The sequence below is a fragment of the Oncorhynchus clarkii genome, chromosome 7 (genome assembly GCF_045791955.1).
Source record: "Oncorhynchus clarkii lewisi isolate Uvic-CL-2024 chromosome 7, UVic_Ocla_1.0, whole genome shotgun sequence".
Lineage (NCBI taxonomy): Eukaryota > Metazoa > Chordata > Actinopteri > Salmoniformes > Salmonidae > Oncorhynchus > Oncorhynchus clarkii.
In genome coordinates this window covers 45,236,239-45,254,959 of record NC_092153.1, presented here as the reverse complement: position 1 = coordinate 45,254,959, position 18,721 = coordinate 45,236,239, and the positions used below count along the sequence as shown (strand labels likewise).

Below are 18,721 nucleotides of genomic sequence, written 5' to 3'. Positions count from 1 at the left end.
TGGGATCTGTTCAACATGAGCAGTAACTGGCTGACTGGACTGACGATGAACTTGGAAATCCTTTGTAGCCATTCTGACGCATGCTGTTCTTTGCATTATTCAATAAATGTCAAATCAGTGAGGCAAACCTCTGCAGATATTAGGATTGTGTTATTAATCGCAACAGGAAAGGTATCTAAATGTGTCAATCTTTAAACACACATTTCATGTCCCTAGCCTTGAGTATGGAAAATGATTCAAAGGTGAAATGCTATATCGAGAGTAAGCTAGTGATTATCATTAGATCAAGCTGTTCATGTTGACATAGGCATACACAAGCATTTTTGTACATAATGGCTCCGATTACAACTTGCCAATACAGTACACTGGAAAGAATGATTTAAAAAAAAAATGCCATCGAAGCAAGAGCTCAGTTTCTGACACCAATTGATATTTCTTGTAAAGGCGTTGGTGTCTTTAACTTTGAGAGTGTATCAACTGTCCTCTACCAGTAGATGACACTGTTTAAAAGGAAAACTTGCCAATTCTTACTTGATCTAGATGAATACGCCCCTACAAATATCGAATTAACTCTTTAATTCAATCCCATTTTGACACCAGTGTAATGAAACCGGCAAGGAGCGCATCTCGAACCCTGAACCCGGCCCCGTAGCCCAGCATGTCATGGACTGTGCCACAAGAGCATGCTCGAGTGGCAGAGTCGATTTCCGCGCTCATAAACACGGGGTCGCTACAAACATGTCATGTTTGTTCTATAATCAATCTACAGGTGTGACAGCTTTTCATGTGGCAGTAAAAACAAGTAAGCAGTCTTCCTCAGTGAGAATTTATTCTGGAAAGTGTAGAAAGGATGATACAACAGTGCTTTATGATCAAACTATTTCATAAAAGTTAAAGTGATCATAACACCGTAAGTCCAGATTTCTTTTCATCTTTATTTTTCAAACCAAAATAAATTGGTAACATTCAACACAAGTGCATACACTGCTGGTAGGAGATCACCTCCAATTTCACTTTGGATGGTATAGCACCGTTCTTAGCTATTTAGCAGCTTATCAGACGCATGTAGTGACCATGTTTGTTAATATGAAAAATTCAGAAGAATGAAAAGATCTCCTCATTTGGCTCTCTAGCTAGGACAAGATCTACCTCTGTGTCCTCCAAGGCATTTGATCAAATTGACATTTATTTTATAGCATTTGCCAGTATATTTCATATTACAGCTGAATGTTAAGCTTTTACAAGAATACAGAAGCAGCATCTTTTTTTAAAAATGTATTCACAGATATAAACCAGCACAGCAGTAACTTTAATGCACTGGCACCTTTTTTTGATCTCAACATCACAGTAGCTGGAAAGCTACAGGTGATGGGCGGACCGGTCATATCAATGCATCGGGACAGACTTAGTAAGGCAACGTTCGCGTGACAGGCTTCTCTTATGATTGAATTTGTAGATTCAGCCAGGGCAGTATTGATTTTGACAGAGCTCTGTCAATATCTTTATTCTGGGGCAGTGTGGGTTTAGCATTGCTGTCTGCTAGTGCATTGTATTGTCTCTTGCGTGTAGCTCAGGGTTTCTCAAACGCAGTCCTCAGGACCCCAAGGGGTGCACGTTTAGGATTTTTGCCCGAACACTACACAGCTGATTCAAATAATCAACTAATCATCAAGCTTAGATCATTTGAATCAGCTGTGTAGTGTTTGGGCAAAAAAATAAATGTGCTCCCGAGGACCAAGTTTGGGAAACGCTGCTATAGCTGAACTGTTGAGTGATCACCAACATTTATACAGAGATAAATAAAACTAGAGGCTCAATTATTTCTGGACTTACAGTGACTATAGAAGAAGAGTAAGTAAAATTGAAAAACCAATTAACGGAGGAAAGTAAAATTCAAGGCAGTGCTGAAGTACTGGTTGCTAAAAAAAAAAAGTTACAAATATCAAAGCCAACAATAACATCTCCTAGACACTGCTCATTTTGTCCAGTCAACAAAACCCCTCTTTAGTGCAGTTTCAATCATATACATCTCCCTTTCCCTAAACAGTATCTCTTTATCCCGCTCCCATCTTCCCTCATTCAAGTCAGTTGTCCAGTCAGTGTTAGTCTTCTCTCTGTCTCATCCGGCTTACCACCCTCTATGCGCACCATCCCATTCCCCACACGACCACAAAGAAGAATGAAGAAAGGCTTGAACATCACAGGACTCAAAAGGTGAGAAGTTCTTTCTTTAGAGGATGGCAGGAAGTGATGGGGGTATTCACAGTTACAGTCCAACGGTCCAGCTACAATCACATCTGCTGTCATAATGAACACACCAGACCATGGCCATCTGTAAAGCCAGCCAGCCAACCCATCCTTTACCCCCGGTAGGTTTGGGCCACTCCGTCACACTTCAAGCAGCTCGATTATCAGACGGTCCCTGAAAACACACACAGGACTCACATTAGTGCAATACTGTTCTGATGAAAAGAAATGTTCCATGAATAAATGTTATATATGTATTTTTTTGAATAAGCACTGTTAAAAGATATAGAAGTTAGTCTCTGATTTCCTCGTAACAGCCAACTCACAAAAGACAATAGACATGATTTATTCACATATATTAGCACGCTCTCTTAATCTATAATTCAATGGCCCAGACTCCAACTCTTCTAAAAATAGCTTCTTAAAACACAGACCTTTGATTGTCTGAACAAGCCACTCTGCATGAATACCCACACTCTCTCCCCCGGTTAATTTCTTTATTCTTCACACAGTAACAACTACAAACCCATAACTGACATTTTTTCTTCAACTTCAATTTGACAGTTTACAAAGCCATAAATAAATAATATCCAATATCAGAGCAATATATAGCTACTGTAAATATCAACAGTATAGTTTTTGACATTCTGTGATGACGAAGGAGCAATTATCTTCCTCATCGAGGCTGGCAGGTAAACAACTGACCTAACACATAGAAATTCCATGAAGGTATGCATATGCAGGGCAGAGACAACAATAATGCCACCGGCAAAACTAGAACAGTCCCTGTAAGCAAAATGACGTTGAAAAGATGTCAAAAATAAGTTAGGTTCAATTTAGGTTCTGAATGAAAGGTGAAAAGACTTATTTTCCGGACGTTGAAATCAGGTTCATTTTCAGTTCTGAATGAAAGTTGAAAATATAAATTTTTCGGACGTTAAAAAGATGTAAAACAGGCTGTTGCATTGGCGTTATTAGTCCCGATTCCTTTGACTAATCATTTTGGCTATTTAAGCTCTGAATTATTTTTATTTAACTAGGAAAGAACAAATTCTTATTTACAATGACGGCCTACCCTGGCCAAACCTGGACGACGCTGGGCCAATTGTGCGCCGCCCTATGGGACTCCCAATTACAGCCGAATGTGATGCAGCCTGTATACCCAACTTCATCAGGAGGAGTTATCCTGAGCATATTTGCAATGTGTTTACACTGCGGGAAATGCAGAAGTATTTTATTTTTCGCTATGATCAGCTCGTCAAATTTACGGATACAGACTTGAAACCACTGATCATGACACGTGGTGAAACTCCTGGACAGCAGCTGTGAGTAGCCAGATTATCCATTCCATATTGTCCATTTTACTTTGACCTGTCCTGTGTTAGGATACAGTTGAAGTCGGAAGTTTACATACACCTTACCAAATACATTTAAACTCTGTTTTCACAATTCCTAACATATAATCCTAGTAAAAAGTCCCTGTTTTAGGTCAGTTAGGATCACCACTTTATTTTAAGAATGTGAAATGTCAAAATAATAGTAGAGAGAATGATTTACTTCAGCTTTTATTTCTTTCATCACATTCCCAGTGGGTCAGAAGTTTATATACACTCAATTAGTATTTGGTAGCATTGCCTTTAAATTGTTTAACTTGGGTCAAACGTTTCGGGTAGCCTTCCACAAGCTTCCCATAAGTTGGTTGACTTTTGGCCCATTCCTCCTGACAGAGCTGGTGTAACTGAGTCAGGTTTGTAGGCCTCCTTGCTCGCACACGCTTTTTCAGTTCTGCCCACACATTTTCTATAGGATTGAGGTCAGGGCTTTGTGATGGCCACTCCAATACCTAGACTTTGTTGTCCTTAAGCCATTTTGCCACAACTTCGGAAATATGCTTGGAGTCATTGTTCATTTGGAAGACCAAGCTTTAACTTCCTGACTGATGTCTTCAGATGTTGCTTCAACATGTCCACATAATTTTCCTTCCTCATGTAGCCATCTATTTATTTTGTGAAGTGTGCCAGTCCCTCCTACAACAGAGCACCCCCACAACATGATGCTGCCACCCCCGTGCTTCACAGTTGGGATGGTGTTCTTCGGCTTGCAAGACTCCCTTTTTTCCCCTCCAAACATAACTATGGTCATTATGGTCACATCTTCATAAAAACCTTTGCTGTATTTATGGAATTGATTTGCACTTTTCGCACCAAAGTACTTTAATCTCTAGGAGACAGAACGCGTCTCCTTCCTGAGCGGTAAGACGGCTGCGTGGTTCCATGGTGTTTGTACTTGCGTACTATTGTTTATACAGATCCATGTGGTACCTTCAGGCATTTGGAAATTTCTCCCAAGGATGAACCAGACTTGTGGAGGTCCACAATTTTTTTTCTGAGGTCTTGGCTGATTTCTTTTGATTTTCCCATGATGTCAAGCAAAGAGACACTGAGTTTGAAGGTAGGCCTTGAAATACATCCACATGTACACCTCCAATTCACTCAAATTATGTCAATTAGCCTATCAGATGCTTCTAAAGCCATGATATAATTTTCTGGAATTTTCCAAGCTGTTTAAAGGCACAGTCAACTTAGTGTATCTAAACTTCTGACCCACTGGAATTGTGATACAGTGAATTATAAGTGAAATAATCTGTCTGTCAACTATTGTTGGAAAAATGACTTGTGTCATGCACAAAGTAGATATCCGAACAGACTTGGCAAAACTATAGTATGCTAACAAGAAATTTGTGGAGTGGTTGAAAAACGAGTTTTAATGATTCCAACATAAGTGTATGTAAACTTCAGACTTCAACTGTATATTGTTTCTTAACATATCAGCACATTTTGTATTTGATTGGGTGCCATTTAGATTAGGCTATTTGTTCGGAGAAAACTACATGATGTAAAAAGTGTCTGTCTCATTACATTGTCATACATTTTATCTCCAGCCTGTAGGCTACAGAAAAGGCCACCCGTATACTATGTCTGCTACATGATTTATGTTAGATCATTTTTGGGGGGCGGAGCGTTGGTGGAGAGCAGCAGCGATGCGTCTCTCCAACAGCACTCTGGAGAGGCATGCTGGGAAAGGACAAAGGAAATATTTTGCACCCCTGCATTTTGACAAAGTGGGCACTGATTATCACAGGGTGGCATCAGCGCTCACCTAAAAAGCCCATATATCACTGGTTGAGAGAAATAGTTATTGTTTTTGGGCAGAAATATACAAGGTTTGGCCTCCCAGTGGTCCAAGGCACAGCCGGCCGCGACCGAGAGACCCATGAGGCGGCGTACATTGGCCGTCTGGGTTTGGGGAGGATTTGGCCAGCCCAGGATAGCCTTGTCCCATTGCGCTCTAGCGAGTCCTTGTGGCGGGCCGGGTGCAGTGCACACTGACTTTGGTCGCCAGTTGTACAGTGTTTCCTCCGACACATTGGTGCAGCTGGCTTCTGGGTTAAGTGAGCATTGTGTCAAGAAGCAGTGTGGCTTGGCGGGGTCGTGTTTCAGAGGACGCATTGCTCTCGACCTTCGCCTCGCACGAGTCCGTAGGGGAGTTGCAGCGATGGGACAAGACTGTAGCTACGAATTGGATATCATGACAAAGGGGTATGTGTTTTTTGAAATTTCTATTTTTTTAAACATCAAAATAATTATGTGAGGTTTTATGTGTTGTTGGAGGTGCGTCTTGACCAGTTTAGCTCAAATGCCGCCCTCTTCAATCTGCCTCAATAGGCGGAGGCCTAATCCTGCCTAATGAGCCGTCCGGCCTTGGGTATATGAGGTGATCACAGATTCAGTACTTTTCATTAGACAACGGTAACTGATAGAACTCACCTGGGCTCTGTCTGCTGCTCACCAAAGGCCTGGCTGGTAACTGGCTGCTGGTGGTCATCCTCCCTCTCTGCCCAGTGACCATGTAGTCCTTCGGCATTCCCTGTATCCACAGCTCTTTCTCTCTCCCCAGTCTCCTCTGGCCCTGCTGGACTCAACAGCGGCCTCTGTGTGTCTGCACCCCACCAGAATCCCCGCTGCCCTGAGCTCAGCCCCTCAGGTCCTCCATCAAGCTGCTTGTTCACCTCCTGCTCCACCAGTTTCCTATGAACCTCCTGAGGGTTGATCAGTGCCCCTGCGTTTTGGTCTCTGTGGCCTTTTCCTTCCTCCCCCTCTGCTGGTAGGCACTGGTAGCCCTCCAGCCATTTCAGCTGGCTGTTCTTGTGAATATAGCGGCTGTCACTGAACCAGCGGACCACCTCTGTCTTGGGCAGACCCGTCATGATACTCAGCTCCTCGGACTGCTGGCTGCTGGGCCAGCGTGTGCTGGTGAATGCCTGTCTCAGAAGGTGCACCTGCCTGGGTGTTTTCCTGCCCCAGGGGGCAGAGAAGGACGGGTGTGACAGGTCTGAGATGTGCGTCTCAGACTTGAGCTCTGGAGGGAAGGCCTCTGAACCAGGTTTGATCTTTATGGGGTCAACTTTTAGTTCAGGGCAGGTCCTGTCATCCCCAAAATGGTCTTCCTCCTTGATAAGCTGCTGCAGGACTGACATAGCTTTCATAGGAACCTCCTTCGTGCATTTGCCATCCTCTACAATAGATATGCCGCTGCTTTTGGCAATGACACTGGTGCTGGTGTTTTCGTTTTGGGCTTTGCTGGCATGGTTCAGGTTGTTGACATTATCATTATTGCTAGTGCTGGAGTAGCCACTACTCATACTGCCGTTGTTGGACTTGTGGATATTGTTGTCGTTACGGTCATCATCACCCATTGTTGATGGGTAATGATCCTGATTAGCTGTGTTGCCGTTGCTATGGATGTTATAGGCGATAACGTTAGATTTGCCGGTATTACTCATGACCACTTTACTTTTGTTGCTGCTGCTGAAGCCTTCCAGGACAGATGGTATGCTATAGTGTCTGCTGCTTTGATTGTTTGGTTTGTCATGGCTGTCAGTGAGACAATCATCATTATTGCCAATGTTGGAGGTGCAACTGATGATGCTGATTGGTTTCCTAGTGCCATGGTCCCCGGCGTCAGTACTAATGGAGGAGTAACTACTGATGCTGCTGCTGCTACTGCAACTACTACTGCTACTGCTGCTTCTGCTGATGGTGCTAATGACACAACCGTTGTTTCCCACCAATCCCAACCTTTGCGCAACACTCTTGTCAGACTCCAGGCTGGGCACAGTAGTGGGGATAGTGTTCCTGGCTACTACCTGCGTTGTTCCGCTGACCACTGTCTGATATTTTGGGGGGATCATGGTTGGGGCGACATAAGAGACCCTAGTGGTGACCGGGTGACCAGAGGCTGAAATGCTAGCCGAAGTGGCTATGACTCCAGCATGCCTGCTCACTACACTACCATGGGACACCCTGGCAGCCTGGTGGCTGGGGCCCACTGGAGCAGGCTGGGCATGGACAGTGTGTTGGTTTACAACATGATTGTTGTGCCGTTGCTTAGGGGGCTGTTTTGGGGGTGCTGTTCCTTGGAAGACAGTGCTGAACATCTTCCTCCTGGCCTCCTCTATCTCCTCGGGGGACCAGCTGATGCCCTGTTTGAGTCTATGGGCGGTAAACCAGAGTTTGATCAGCTCCTCTGGCCAATCAGAGACCACGGTCAGGTAGCAAAGCTCAGCTTTGGTCGGGTAGGGGAACTTTCCAAAGGAAGTCTTGAGAAAACTGCTGGTGTCCATGGCAGCATCATAGGTGGGGATGCTGCTCAGGGGAATCATCACCTTTGGGAGGTTTTTAATGGAATCGGAGGATGAGGAGGAGAATGAGAAAGTGGGAGGGCTGTGCTGGTGATAGGCTTGATTGGGCACCGTTGTCGTTATCACATGAGTGTGAGGTTTCCTCAACATAGCAGGGCCACTGGTCCCACTGAGAGACCCATTCTGTAGTTTAGGCACATTCGTCAAAATGTTGGGGTCTGTCTGCTTCATCTCCTTCCCAGTGTCTATCCTCCGCACCTCTACTGTGTGGGAGACTACAATCTTCTTGTGCTGTCCCTTGGCCTTCATCATTCTCACTATAGGAGTTTTAGTGAAGGAGATTGCAGGATCGTTAGAGTCCTCCCCATTTGTTGTGTACAGGCTCTGCTCCACGATAGTCGCCCCATCGCTCTTCCTGACATGCAGGGACACAGTGACAGAGCCCCCCGACACCCCAGGGTGGGCTTTAGAGTTGTGCAGGGCTAGGGCCTCAAACCTGACCACTGACACACCACAGATCAGGCAGTAGAAACTGGGCTGGGCCCTGAAGTCTATGTGGCAGCTGTGCAGGTGGTCCAAAAAGTAGTTCAGATCTCTGGACTCAAAGTGGCAAGGTGGGCAGCTGTATGTGCCCCCTTTCTGCCATCTGTCACCCCCTTCAGGTCTGGAGGAATCCTGGAAGAAATGGCGTCCGTCTTCTCCAGATATGCTGAGGATGCTGTCCTCTGGGATTGTGGGTAGGAGCTCAGGGAGGCAGCCAAGTATGATCTCCTCACGCATGTGTTTGTTTTTGGATGGGATCATGCATGGCACTGTTGACTTTCTCTTGCTGGCCATTGTATTGTAGTGGTGTGTAGATGATGGGTGACTGACTGATTGTCCCTTATGGTAACGGAGGGCGAGTGGTATGTGGAGAGGACTGATGGGGTTTAAATGTCATGGGCCAGCCGCGATGACATTACAGTGTTGCTTCATGTTTGTCCTCTCACACGACAGCAGGCTGTTTTGGCAGCTCACTGGAAACCTATGGGAGAGAAAACAGAAAAAGATGTGATAAGTTAAATAATTCCTAATAAGAATGCATCCACACACAATCAGGGAAACTCCCAGTCATTTTTACATTGTCATGTGCCTCACTCTTCTGCCAACCTTGGATAAGAGCCACTGTCTACATTTTATAAGCAATAATGTTCCAACCCTTTACATTGGGGTGTACACAACTTTTGGGAGCCATCTGGTGACATCAGTGCTCCCCGATGTGCTCTCAACAATGATTTTAATGACACATGCAACATTAAATTATGTTAAGCAATCAAATCGACAGACTGCATCAAAGGGCTTCCAACTATTTGTCACCCTTTATTTAGGATGACGTACGCTATTCGTTTTGGTAAACACGCACATCCATGAATACACACACACACACATCCACTCTCTGTAAATATACCCCCTTCGTACTCTAACACACTCACACGTGGAGGTTCCTCACAATTGCTTCAAATTTCACATATGCATGCACGCACACACTTGCACACACCAGTGATTCCCTTATATTCATTTAGCTGCTAAATCGTTGCCATCACTCCAAAATGTATGATACAAAAATATATATATCATTTGGAAAATAATTTCCGGGATGGTAAAAATGTTTTCAGTGTAAACCAGATATAAAGCATGTAGAAAATAGATGGTGGAACTATATATATATATTTTTATATTTTCATCTTTGAGAACCAACAATCATCAAAATAAAAACTAGACAGAGAATCTAAAACTGTTATGTTTGAGTCACTCAGATAGCCTAAGAACACGGCATTAGCCATATCAAAATGTGTAGAATTGCAGGAAACTAGCTTTAAAACAGATTTTTTTTCTCTCAACCTCATGACAAAATGTGTAGAATTGCACGACACTAAGGCAAAATGTGTAGGATTTAAGAAAATTAGCTTTAGGACAGCAAAATGGTGTCTCTGCGGCCAAGAGGACGGTTTAAGACTGCACCATTAGCCACGCCCACTCCCCCCAACGCTAACTTTTACGCCGCTGCTGAAAAGAATCCTAGGGGAAACACTGCACACACCACTTAACTCAGTTTGAAGCCCTTTCAGGACAAAGGTCAACTCAGGTCAGTGTTTTCTGCTTATTCTGTTTTTACAGTTATGTAGCTAAATATATAGATAACATTCTTAGTACAACAACGTAGAATATGAAGCGAGGACACAATCTGCTTCAATTCCTCACTGCCCTCTCATTAAACACAACCCTCCCCACACATATTCTCTCTCTCTCCCTCCGCCTCTCTTGCTGTGAATTTGTTGATGTGTGACGGGGTGTTAAACTGCACTTGATCTTATCTAGTTCTCACTGAGATGTCATGATGCTTCGGCAGATAGCTGAGATATGTCTCTCTTTGGCAGATGTTCATCATCTTCATCATCAGTCCACATCTCAGTGTCAACCTCAGTACTTAAAACTATTTATTACAAGGTGTGTCAATATAGCACGCCGAATGAGCACACTATTACATTCTTGAAATATCTATAGCCAAATTCTTAAGAGTCAGGTCATTATTCTCTTGAACATGGCCATACTCCTGAAAAACCTGTACGTCTTCAGCCAGTCAGACTGAGTGAAGATATGTGTATGCATTCACCATGGCCTGCTGGTTGATAAATAAAAGATGAACCTGTTCCGGAATTTAAAATCCCAAATGACTACCCACAGTACATGCTGATCCCGGATGGGCCGCGATGTCCTTTTTGTAACTGCCTCTTTTATTTCTAATGACGGCTCCCTTCCGACTAAAAAAAACAAAACACCAACAAAAAAAAAACTAGGTCACCAGCATCTTATGTATTAATCCCGGTTCGCTGCATCCAGACGTGGGCATTTGCTGTATGTTTAGCTGGCGGGGAGGTCATGATACTTTCTGACGGCACACAGTTAACCCCTGATGAGGACAGTGGGGTTTAGTGAGTGCATTCCATTGAGACGTTGGCTACAGCTCTCATGCCAGCGAGTCTGATCTTCTCATGCTCAACGAATAAAATGTGAAGGTATGGTTTTAGTACTGTGTGGTCAGGGGAAAGGCAGTGGACTTACTAGTTAGTTCCCAGCTACAGTACATTCGGAAAGTATTCAAACCCCTGGACTTTTTCCACATTTTGTTACGTTACAGTCTTATTAAAAAAAATGTATTCAATTAAATGTTTTCCCTCATCAATCTACACACAATACCACATAATGACAAAGTGAAAACAGGTTTTTAGATTTTTTTTGTTGCACATTTATTAAAAATTAAAAACAGAAATACCTTATACCTCAAAATTGAGCTCAGGTGCATCCTGTTCCCATTGATCATCCTTGTGATGTTTCTACAACTTGATTTGAGTCCACCTGTGGTAAATTCAATTGATAGGACTTGATTTGGAAAGGCACACACCTGTTTATATAAGGTCCCACAGTTGACAGTGCATGTCAGAGCAGAATCCAAGCCATGAGGTCAAAGAAATTGTCTGTAGAGCTCTGAGACAGGATTGTGTCGAGGCACAGATTTGGGGAAGGGTACCAAAACATTTCTTCAGCATTGAAGGTCCCCAAGAACAAGTTGAGTAAAAGCAGTAAAAGGCACATGACAGCACGCTTGGAGTTTGCCAAAAGGCACCTAAAGGACTCTCAGACCATGAGAAACAAGATTATCTGGTCTGATGAAACCAAGATTCAACTCTTTGGCCTGAATGCCAAGCGTCACATCTGGAGGAAATCTGGCACCATCCCGACGGTGAAGCATGGTGGTGGCAGCATCATGCCGTGGGGATGCTTTTCAGCGACAGGGACTGGGAGACTAGTCAGGAGTGAAGGAAAGATGAACGGTGCAAAGTACAGAGACCCTTGATGAAAACCTGCTCAGGACCTCAGACTGGGGCGAAGGTCCAGCTTCCAGCAGGACAACGACCCTAAGCACACAGCAAAGACAACGCAGGAGTGGCTTCGGGACAAGTCTTTGAGTGGCCCAGCCAGAGCCCGATTGAACATCTCTGGGGAGACCTGAAAGTAGCTGTGCAGCGGCGCTCTGCATCCAACCTGACAGCGCTTGAGAGGATCTGCAGAGAAGAATGGGGAAAAACTCCCAAAATACAGGTGTGTCAAGCTTGTAGCGTCATACCCAAGAAGAATCAAGGCTGTAATCGCTGTCAAAGGTGCTTCAACAAAGTACTGAGTAAAGGGTCTAAATACTTATGTAAATGTTATATTACATTTTATTTTATTTGCAAAAATGTCTAAACCTGTTTTTGCTTTGTCATTATGGGTTACTGTGTGTAGATTAATGATAAGATGTTTTATTTAATTCATTTTAGAATAAGGCTGTAACGTTAACAAAATGCGGAAAAAGTCAAGAGGTCTGAATACTTTCCGAATGCACCAGGAGGTGATGCAGTTAGTTGTAATGTATAACTATAATCATTACTGCCTCATCCTAACTGATAGTTTTTCACAAATGTGGCTCAAATTTTGTTTCCTGGTCTCAGAGCTCCCCAATCACATGTTGAAATACTAATGCATCAAAAAATGTGGCCTACAAAATGTGCATGTAAAAATGTTTTATCGGTCTTCATCACAATGATACAAAGGCCATGCCATTTAAAAAATACCATGTGATGGAAAATGTCATCTGAGCACTAATAGGTTGAAGTTATTTGTGTCCCGCGTACTGCGCTGAGATATAGCACAGTGTCGTTGCCCTGGTACCTCTCCCCCTAAAACATCCAATTCCATGCATGACAAACCCAAGACAGGCACAAAGTTGAGCAAGGGTACATGAAGAACCAGGTCACCATTCAAAAGAATGGGGTGCATTATCTCACGAGCGAGATGTGCGATCAGACAAGATTAGGGCTTCTCAGACAGGGAGCCATTGAATGGTGCACTCTGAAAAGAGGGGCCTCGTGTTTCAGCGCTAAAGTAGACGACTCAGACGGGAACTGTCTCCCGGTGTGTCGTATGTCCCGATACTGGCACTGGCTCTATGGCTGAGATGAAAAGAGTTTAATCTCCATAGACCTGGAGAATACTGATCTGAACTGAGGCAAAGTAACAGAGCTTTCAGACAAGCTCTCAGAACACCCCCGCTCACTCTTCATAAGCAAAGTCCTCATGTTACCTTGTGTGCTCAACTCAGTCGGAATGATTTAATTTCAAGTAACTATTTAATATTTGGTTTATCAGAATAAAACACTTGTTTAAAAAAAGGTGGTTTCATAGCTGAAGGGGTATAAATTGGTACATCTGCAATAAAATAGCCCACAGGCACGCGGAAATTGTAGGGTCACCAACAGTTGATATTTGCAAACAGAGATTGGCGTTTGCGATGCCATGTTGCTGGTCACATGACTGAGGAGTAAGAGGACAGAGAAGAAGGAATGACATAGGGAGAGCAGACCCAGACAGACAGCTGGAGTAAGAGGAGGCCATGGGTGAAGATGACAGAGAAAGCAATGAAGTACACATCCACATCGTTTTACACCAAAGCTTTCAGAAATATTTATCTTTTAACTCAACTGCCAGTAAACAGTTGGTGATGCTGCAGTCACACAAGGGCTGAAGAGATCTTGGCTGTTTTATGACAACATTTGTTTTCCATATATTAGCGTGTCAGTCATCCACAGCTGTCTTGAATGCCTGCTTAGCTGGTATTGAGTTGAAGATCAACAGAAAAAGAAACAGCTCCTGGCATAAGTGGGTGTGGGACAGACAGAACAACTCCTGACAGACACATCTAAACGACAGGAAAAATCTGTTTATGAGTACATCTTCCGCCAAATGTCCATTAAATAGATTCAAGTCATGTGAGTGGGTTAGCTGGAAACCCAAATATAAGTCAGAGACGGATAGCAATTACTGCCCTGAACAGGGAAGACGTTGAGAACAATGCCGCCTCATAAGAGAAACGTGATCCAGCGCTGGGAGCCTTATTCAGAAGACTGACCGTCGGCTTGTCATTGTTCCATTTCCTGCATGTCTGGATGTCTCCTGTGTCTATCATGCTTTCTGTGTCTGTTATTTACTGAATGGCTGGAATTTAGTGGGCACATAATAATTTAAGTGTATAGCTATGTAATGGATTAGTGATTGCATTCATAAAATCCACATTTACTGTAATGAAAAACACACCTGTAGCCAAGGATGTGAGTGGTTAACCTAGTGTTAATATAGTGGGATCTGTCTTCAGTATGTTCCCAATTGTATGCCCGTAAATTCTGTATCGGAGTGTGTCTTCAGGGTGTGTGTGTGTTATGTATTTCTACGTGTACCAGTATATGTGTGTGTGTGAACGTATGAATGTCTGCTGAGACGCAGGTGTTGTCAGACGTCAACCCCCCCCCCCCTACATCCGTGACTGCAGCCGGTCCGCTGAGAGACCAGTCGGCGATGCCACTCATGTGTTAACATTGTCATGGCAACCCCTCTCTTCTCCTTGCCCACCACACCCCACACAGAGGTGTCAATCGTCTACACCCATCACACATCCAGACAGACGCGCACGCACACACACACACACACACACACACACACACACACACACACACACACACACACACACACACACACACACACACACACACACACACACACACACACACACACACACACACACACACACACACACACACACACACACACAACAACCTTATATGGCAGGCAAAGGACAATGTTAATCCTCCTGCAGTGCCATCTCTGAAAATGCCAGCCTTGGCTTAGCTGTTCCGGACTATTGGGGTGGGGTCAGTTGTAAAGACACCTTCCCACAATGACAATACCTGCTCAACTACACAGTCCACCCTACTGATTAAGTGTTTGTGGCACCATCTAATAAAAAACAAATGAGGTCTACATACATTGCAAAGGATTAGGGTTAGGGCTAATGCCAAAGCATCTCTTGTTCTGTTCAAATAGATTTTCATGTCCTCCATCGCAATCTTATATTTTTCACCAGAGCCTTCCTCAACGGCCTGGCTGAATGACGGACTAAATTTGTGTGAAGAAATCCTGAGTCACGGGAGCCTATTTCTGCGTTTTTGATGAATAACTCCTTCAGTTCTGTATCTGGGACTCCAGGCCATTGATTTGGCAACTTAAAAAGAAAAAGGAAGAAAAATGGCGGCGTATTGCGCATTGTACTGTCCAACCTAAAATGGCTGACATCACAGCCTCTTGTAACTGCCAGAGTTTGGCAAATGCCAGCTCCTGCTGACCAAACCTTTCTTGCACGAGACAGAGAAAGTGGCAGGGGCTCTCTCCTCTCTAGACCCTAGTTTTTGTGCAGAGAAGTTTATTTTGGTTGGAACAGAGCAAACATGCTGTCTCAAGGAGGCTTTCGATCGCATTGTACCTCGATACTCCTAAGAAAAAAGCGATACCATACGATGAAAAGGAGAGAATAAGAGTGAACCCATACAGAGTGGTGTAGACTTTCAGACTAACAAAACAAAGCTCTCTAAGTAGTATGCTTATGGGACTGTTTTTGTGAGGAGGGGGAAGTATGCTGTTATCATGAATATGGTTGTTTGTACAGAACTGCTGGGAAATAGATCTGGTTGGCATTAGATAGCTGATTTTCCTCTCTGAACTTGAGGAATGTTATACACTCGATGTCAGCTAAAACTGCAAATCATGACCATATGACCTGCTTGAGTGTGCTCTGGCAATGGCTACACAGCACAGTGAAACCTAGGGCACAGAAATGAAAATATTGTTTGACTGGTGTCGATAGACATCAGAACATATAATCCACAAAGCGGTATATTTGTACAGTAACTAAGAAGTGTCATCCGAGGACGTTTCTTTTTTAGAGTGGGGTGGGCACTCTCGGTCCATTACGCTGTGTCTGTGTATACAAACACTCTCTGTTATGGCCATAGCCAAAACTGTGAGCCATCCCTAATTGCAGGGAATAAGGATAAAAGGCAATATGCCTGGCCTCATTAGAACAGTTCCGAGAACGAGCGATGGAAGAACGTTCCCAGGGATCCACAATGGGAATTGACATTCCCCCAGTGTAACCTCCTAGAAGAGTGCAACCCTCTACACATACACACTCACTGGACCAGGCTGAATCTAGCCAGGCTGTGGGAGCTAGCGTGTCTAGCTTTGTATTAGTCAGTAATGAGAGACGTCTGCCAAGCATTGGAGCAAGGGAATAATCCTATTTTACATATGTCAGGCATCTACGAATTTTGAGGGGGCGCTAATGGTAAAATTAGGTGTCTGCATATTTATTCTAATTGAATAACCTTACATTATATTTCATATACCTTGGTAGCATGACATGCTTCTTCCGTTCCAATTGGTATGATGCCTCTGACTCATTGCATGTGCATGAATCACTCACACATTTCCCTGATTACAGGGTTGAATATTTAACTGATAGTTACCGGATGAATATTTTCTGCTGCTCCTTCAAGAGGTAGGATACCATCTTATTGTCCTATATAATGTGTATGAACATCAGACACACACAGAGCAGTGGATAAGGTAATATTAGTCAGCACTGGGATCCATGCTGAATGCCTGCTGTGTCACAGGCATGTTGGACAGCTAACAGAAAACGCAGTGATTATACAGGGTCACTTCATTGGCTAGACATCTAAAGAAATGTGGGTGTCCTGTTTGTTTTAGAGATGGGAGTCATGAGGAAGACCTTACAGCTTGCAATATTCTGACAGTTTGACACACATGAAAAAAGGCAGATCAAAAGATGACAGCTCCCAAAATGCAGTTGATTGCTGAGCTATCAGCATCCGCAAGTCAGTATCGAGGACCGAGGGAAATTAAATGAAAACAATTGTGCAATGCATATAACCAATAATGTGTTCAATGAAACATTGAAACATTACTTAAGAGTTGAAAGGGACGATTACTGTCGCCATAAAATTCATAGATTAAAAAGGAATACATTTTTTGCAGAAGATCCAGCTGGACGTCTGGGTTGTCCAAGTTAGGCTACCAGTCATCAAATCCAATAAGATTATGTATTCGTTACATAAAAAGTCCTTAAAACTTAAATACGGGAATAGTCATCACTGACTCACTCAAAAAAGAAGAGGGAAATATTCAGCGTTGTGCAATAAATTCATCAGAAACGTCACATTGTAACGTGCGAGAGAGGGCAAGTAAACGTTGTAGGCTACATTCTTGAAACTAACAAACTGGCAAGTTAACTCGTTCACTCCAGTAGCCTGTTGGGAAACATTGGCTCTCTTCATACTTGCGACAATCTTCAGCACATTCTGTACAATTAAACATATTCCCCAAAATCCTAACTCGACACCCCCCACCTACTGTCGCCATTTTATATATTTGCGACTTCATATAAACTGCCTAGACTAGACTACAGCGCCAGATACAATTCTATAGCCAAAATTGGAGTAAACAATCTGGAATTATAACTCTAATAATACGAGTTATTCTATTGTACAAGGAAAAGTGCCATTACCTTGATAGTTGGTCCGGAGTAAAATGGAATCCGACATTAATATAGAAATGAATTATATTAGATTAGCTCCGTTCGTTGCGCTTTGAGAGGAGGGGGTGGGTCCTCGCCTCAGATGAACCCGGTGAACTGGCGTGAACCCGTCAGTCTGTGAACACAGCAAGGTAGGCTACATTACCTCTCCTCGCACACTGTATGGACAGAAAACAACTATGGTCGGCGGCTGGACGACGCAGACAAAAATTATACGTAGTGTAGCCTATTGCCTATGAACACGTGATTCAAAGCGTCACCCAAAATCCTAAACCCTTTCATCTAAATGTTGGAGAGGGGCGGGGGTCGGACGGTGAATGTATACGCGAGAGATGAGCTCTGAACAAAGCAAAAGTATTGGAAACGAACAACGATCGGTCAGTTTTGAACAGTAGCCTACTGAAAATGTAAGAGTGTATTTGAGCATTTGCCAAATGTGTAGCTTAATAATTTTGACATAATTTCCAATCAGAAAATTTCTTACCTGCCACGTAAGCCTAATAAAAACAGTCATAGCCTAATGAATATACATAAGAATTAGGTCACACCGTTTTGCCAATATAACCCGTGTTAAGGTGTCTGTCTAACCATATAGGTACTTTGGAGAGTGGTTCATACAAGGGGAAAGTATTGAATAATTATTATACCTCAATGAATGAGACATTAGGCCTGAATATCAACAAGGCCAATTCGCCCTAATGAAAAGCGCGCGTAAAGGGGTAAACAGCTAATTTCACAAATGTGTCGCGGCGATGCGCCATGTCCTATTTCTATTTGCATTTTCCAGTTCTACCGACTAGGTTCACAGAGCGACAATAAACGAACTTTACTGGTCCGTTAAATAAGGTACCTATATAACAAGGACTGGGCTCTTATAGTCTTTGGTTATACTAGTGCGTAAAAAAGAAGGCACATTATGTGGCAATATGGGGACATTGCGTCCATCATTTGCATTTCGAGGTGATTGCCAAAACCACTGTTTCACATTTTGAATTCAATTCAGGAATACATAGACCTTGTCAGTCACTTTAAAACATAAATGCTAGGTGTTATTTTAAATATTAAGAATCAATGTCATGATAAGTAAGCCAATTGGACGTGTTCTTGTAGTTTATCATCATATAGCGTAGCCTGGCCTACAGTGTCACTCATAGACCACTTGTGTGTGTAAAAAAAAAAAGAAGACTCCATCCAGTATGTGGCATTGAGAGGCATATGAGGCACATTGCCTTTATCATTTGAGTTTCATC

General features: G+C 43.3%; 1 protein-coding gene across 1 annotated transcript; it reads right to left on the bottom strand.

The window, feature by feature from the left end:
• Positions 1-812: 812 nt before the first annotated feature.
• On the bottom strand, positions 813-17,721 carry LOC139413371 (zinc fingers and homeoboxes protein 3-like). The gene is made up of 3 exons (XM_071160662.1): positions 17,442-17,721; positions 6,075-8,972; positions 813-2,422 (listed from the first exon to the last, which is right to left on the bottom strand). Exons 2-3 carry the CDS (start codon positions 8,783-8,785, stop codon positions 2,389-2,391), a joined length of 2,745 nt encoding a protein of 914 aa, XP_071016763.1. The 5' UTR covers positions 8,786-8,972; positions 17,442-17,721; the 3' UTR covers positions 813-2,388.
• Positions 17,722-18,721: the final 1,000 nt, after the last annotated feature.